The sequence below is a fragment of the Lathyrus oleraceus genome, chromosome 1, assembly GCF_024323335.1.
Source record: "Lathyrus oleraceus cultivar Zhongwan6 chromosome 1, CAAS_Psat_ZW6_1.0, whole genome shotgun sequence".
NCBI lineage: Eukaryota > Viridiplantae > Streptophyta > Magnoliopsida > Fabales > Fabaceae > Lathyrus > Lathyrus oleraceus.
This window is the reverse complement of record NC_066579.1, coordinates 444,910,673-444,916,132: the sequence shown is the minus strand read 5'-3', so window position 1 is coordinate 444,916,132 and position 5,460 is coordinate 444,910,673. Positions and strand designations below refer to the sequence as shown.

General features: G+C 33.8%; 1 protein-coding gene across 1 annotated transcript; it reads left to right on the top strand.

Moving 5' to 3' along the window:
• Nucleotides 1-1,037: 1,037 nt before the first annotated feature.
• Nucleotides 1,038-2,115, top strand: LOC127081996 (late embryogenesis abundant protein D-7). The gene has a single exon (XM_051022225.1). The coding sequence runs from the start codon at nt 1,173-1,175 to the stop codon at nt 1,776-1,778; it is 606 nt and encodes a 201-aa protein (XP_050878182.1). The 5' UTR covers nt 1,038-1,172; the 3' UTR covers nt 1,779-2,115.
• Nucleotides 2,116-5,460: the final 3,345 nt, after the last annotated feature.

The window sequence follows — 5,460 nt, the reverse complement described above, 5'->3', positions numbered from 1 at the left end:
TGGTTAAAAGTGAAATGATAAATTGGTTAAAAACAAATAAGGGTAAAGTTGACATTTAAAAAAAAATATAAAAATATAGATATAATTGTAGGAGTATGAGATAAAATTTTCACGTTGGTATATAGAAAAAAAATTGAGAGAATCATGAGTTTTTTTTTTAATTAAATTGGTTGGGAGTCTCTTGTACTTACTAAACATTCTATACTTATTATGACAATTTGGAGAAAGGGGTTATTCCTCATAATTTTGTCTTGACATTTCTTGAATTCAAAGGTTTGATTATGGATGATAAATTGAGTCGACCTTTCAAAGTTTCTGAGGATGTGTGTTTGAAGAAATATGTGAGTTGCTTTGAGGAAATTGATTATAGTTTATAAAATTATTTATTGTCACACTATTTTGATTTTTATGAAACTGATTTATCACATCATCACAATTTAACTTTTTTTTAATATTTAATATATATAAATATAAATTATTTGACTAAACGAACGATTTTAAAAAATTAATATCTAATCTTTATTGAATAAGAGATTAAAATGAAAGAAAACAATGGAACTTCCTCATTATTCTAACTTTTTGGAACTAATTCAAAGTTATATTGTTAAAGACATGGTATCTCTATTTAAAAAAAATCTTGTGCATTCAAATTTGGTGAAATCTCTTGTGAAGGTTCATATACAAGTATTTTGTCTCTTTTCAATGCTCTTAACCATTGCTATATGAATGTTCTTTATTAACACACATTTTTTTTCTCTCTCTCAATGTAAAAAAAGGAAAATAAAAATAGAATTTAGATCTTCTCACACTTTCAATTCTCTTTTTTCTTTTTAATAATAAATTGTCACAAAAAAGACAAGAGCCTAAAAAGAGAAGAAAATAAATAATACGTAGTTGATATTAATAAGACACTAACTGTAATTATAGAGAGTTTACCACCTAGTCTTATTTCATGTCGGCCCATTTAATGCAAAAATCACGTCCTCACAATTCAACTACTAAAGGAAAATCACGTCGGCACAAAAAACACCACTTGGAACAACACGTCTCAACCCAACCCCCACTTGTTTGCCACCTTTTACTTCCACTGACAACAGAGTATAAACCAATCACATGTTTCATTACATTCCCAAAACAAAACACACACAACACAGTCGAAGAAATTAAGAAACATGGAAGCAATGCTCATTGTCAGAAACACAGTACTCTGCCACTTCACAAAGCCACTCCCAAACGTTCCTTCACTCTCCCTTCAAAAATCCTCAAGACTCTTCTTAGCTTCAGCTTCCAACCCTTCACACGTATGCTATAGAATTGCAACAAAGACTAGACGCGGCGTAGATGGAGTAGTCGTCAGAGCCGCAGAATCCATCAGTGAAGGCATAGAAGACGTCAAAAAAATCGCACTTGATGCAAATGAGAAGACAAAGGAAGCCGCAGGTTCAGTATTTGATCAAGCAAAAGAAGGAACAAACAAGGCTGTAGAGGCAGCAAAGAGTGCCGGAGAGAAGGCAAAAGATTATGCTTTTGATGCAAATGACAAAGCGAAGGAAGCGGCGGGTTCGGTTGTGGATAAAGCTACAGAAGGAACAAACCAGGCTGTAGAGGCGATAGAGAGTGCTGGAGAGAAAGCAAGAGATTATGCTTATGATGCAAAGGACAAAGCCACTGAAGCAGTAGGTTCTTTGGTTGACAAGACGAAAGAAGGAATTGAGAGCGCGACGGAGGCTCTGAAGAATGAAGGGGAGAAGGCGAACGAGGCAGGAGAAGGAGCGTGAGAGGCGACCAAGGATGAGACACAGAAGATTAAGGAGGCCGTGGTTGGAAAGGATGGAGCTTGAAGATTAAGGATGATGACAGTGGTTGGAAAGAATGATTGTGATGGTGCTGTAACTGATGAGGTTGTCCTTGAATTGATGAGTAAGGGATATTGGGGGAGAGGGCCAGAGGGGTGACTGTTATCTTCTAGTTGAGTTAGAAGAAAAGTTCAAATTTAATGGCAAATGTATTTCATGATTTAGAGCAGATATTAATTTAAAAACAGATGAATTAAGGCTTTAATTTGTGTATCGATACATTTTTCTTAATTTTAAATAGGAAGAAATGTTTGTTAACGTGGGTGCATAATTCCCTCAAGAAATTATTTGTTGGGTACTCCTTTCTACTATATTGAAATAGGTTCTTGCAAAAGTAAAATTGGGAGGCATTATTTTGCGATGAAATTCAGTCATTAATTCAATTACTATATTGAACTAAGTTCTTGCAAAAGTAAAATTGGGAGGCATTATTTTAGTCATTATTTCAATGTTGCTATTAAAACACAAATATATATAGAGAAACACTTGTGAACATTGATACAGACCATACGATGCGAGATTTAACCGCTTACAATTGTACTTATCAATACACTATTTAGTTAAAAACTCTTATGATACTAATAATTGTACATCGTATACAGTGTCTTTGACTTGAGGACAGAGTCATGATTGCGTATCACAATTTGATTTGCATTGGTTTGAGACAATGTTACTGTACAAGTTATTAGTAGTACTGTACAAGTTATTAGTAGTGCGTAAGGTACTTTTAGTGAGGAAAGAAGGAAAGAAAATATTGTTATGTAAGTTGTTAGTGCGTGAGGTACTTTTAGTGAGGAGAGAAAGAGAGAGACGTAATAAAACTGAATTTATATATATATATATATATATATATATATATATATATATATATATATATATATATATAATTGATCTAAACAATTTATAATTTTTTTCTCAAAATTAGGAATCTGTCGATCTTCAATAATTTGGTAAAAACATCAGTCAACTGTGCTTCACTCTAGCAACGCCTCACTTCAAGTTCACCCTGGTTTACCTTTTCCCTTAGGAAATGAAACATAGCCTCAATATGCTTAGTCTTTCCAATATGTGAGTGAATTCTCTCGTTTAGATATGTTTTGAATGATGTCAAAACTAGGAAAGAACGTTTATGTACATTGAACGGTATCATTCGAGTCTACCTTTATATTTTAGCGTTCTTGCATTAGGAAGTATGTCAACATTGTTGGAAATGGTCTGGAAAATATTTGTGCATCGAAATATTGTGTTAAGCATGAAAATTTTGGTTTACGTGAAAAATCCTCATTATAGGTCGACACATACGACTAATGGTCAACTTATAGATGACTTTTTTAAACCTCAAGTCGACACATAGATGGTACAGGTCGACACGTACGCTGCAGTATTAAAGTTTGTAGCTTCTGTCTCATATGTCGAGTCTTCAGGTTGACCTATAGGCAGCACATAACCTTATAGGTCGACGCATGACTTGAATAGGTCGACACATGACTCGTATAGGTCGACCTATTGATTAAATTTTTTGAAAAATTACATTTGTTTCCATTCCTTTTGCATTCCTTTTGCTTATTATGAGTCTTACAGATATATATATACTTGGTACATGCATCATTATCTAGTAAGGTTTCTAGAGTGAGTAAAACCTACATGAATCCAGGATTTCAAAATATCTCATCATTTTTAATTCAATTATGCATACACACAACCAAACTACACATAATCATTTTTTGGATTGGATTCCATCTAGATTAGGATTGGTAACGTCAAATTAGATTTGTTGTACCAATAATATTGGGTTGAGATCTTTGAGGGATTTAAATAAGAAAATCGAGGTGGGGTTTTCCTTCAAGATCCTTAGGGTTTGAAGGTTTTGGACAAGATTGTGTAATTCAGATCCGATCAAGTGAAGGCCTTAGGACTAGGTGTGTCGTGCAAGGGAGTAACGTGAAATAATGGACTGTGTTGATAAATCTTGGGTTCAACAAGTGTGTGCTTGAGATTAATTTAGCCGACTGAAATCCTTGAGACAAGGAGATCGTGCAAGGAAGTAGCAACAACATGTGAATTAAAGCGGCATTGTTGGTGTCTTGATCAATCTTTGATCAAGGTTTTTGGAGGTGCTAGAGTCAAGAACAAACTTAGGGTTTTTGGGATTTAATTTCTCATTCTTGTATACATACATCTGCAAAGTAAGATTTATTATAATAATATCTCAATTCGTATTCAAATTTAGGGAAGACGTACCCCTAGTGAGGTCGATTGGGGATTTGCCTAAATAAATCCTTGTGTACTCTCTCTCTCTCTCTCTTGTATTTTTCGGTTCGCAAATTACCGATTACTTTGATCTCTTGATCAATATTGTTTGGATAATAATTTTTGAATCATTGTGAAATTTGTCTTGTTGTAGTAATCACACACCATTTGATAGTGATTGGATTTCTAAGAACTACAAACACTATACTAACATCCAAACTTTGTTAATCGCACGTAAAATGTTCGATAAATTGTTTCAACTAGTTTTTTTTTGTGTTATTATTATTGCAGATAAACCTTTACTATAGCAGAGTATTCAATTTGTTGTTTAAAGTGTTGTTAATCAACTTGTGGATTATTATCATATCATTGAAACTCTTACGCATATCCAGATTTTTCAATAGTAGGTTCAGTTAGACGATTTTTGATCCGGGAAATATTTGAAACTTGCTTCCGTGCCATAAATTTTTGTAAGTCAAATTTTTGGATAAATTTTTAACTTGGGATCTATTCACCCCCTCTAGATCTAGGCCTATCGTCTGACAAGTGGTATCAGAGCTCCAATTGTTTCCGGTCTTAAGATTTTCTTATTAGATAATGGATACCGAACTAAAGAGATATATAATAGAGCACCTATTTTCACCGGAGGAAATTATGGCTATTAGAAAGTTTGTATGCATATCCATATCAACTCCATTGGTAAGGGTGTATGGGAAGCCATCACCAATGGTCCTAAAGAAATTACAATGACAAATGGTGAAGGCGTCATCATACCAAAACCAGAAAGTCAATGGAATGATAATGATAGAAAGTTATGGTCACATGATTGAAAAGCACAAAATATTCTCATATCCGCTTTAGGTGTTGATAAGTATTATCGTGTTTCTCATTGTGAAGCCTCCAAAGCTATGTGGGATGCATTAGAATTTTCCCATGAGGGACCTAATAAGGTCAAACAAGCTAGAATCAACACATTAAACCAAAAGTTTGAACTCTTTCGTATGAAACATGGTGAAACCATTGCTGACATGCGAAAGAGATTCACACATATTATTAATAGATTGAATGCTTTAGTTAATCTTATATCCAACGTTATTGCTAATAACAAGGTTGTAAGATGTCTTAATAGGGAATGGAAACCCAAGGTCACCGCGATTAAAGAAGCGAATGATCTTAAAGCACCTGATCTTACTACCTTGTTTGGTAAATTGGAAGAACATGCGCAAGAATTCACTTGCTTGGAAAAAATGAAAAATAATATGAAAATAAGATGAAGAAAGAGAAAGGTAAAGACAAGGTGGAAGAGAAGAAGTCCATTGCTCTAAAGACTTCTAGTTTAAAGTCCTCAAATAGT

Coding starts and splice junctions, on each gene's coding strand:
- LOC127081996 (XM_051022225.1), top strand. CDS start 1,173: ATGGAAGCAATGCTCATTGTCAGAAACACAGTACTCTGCCACTTCACA.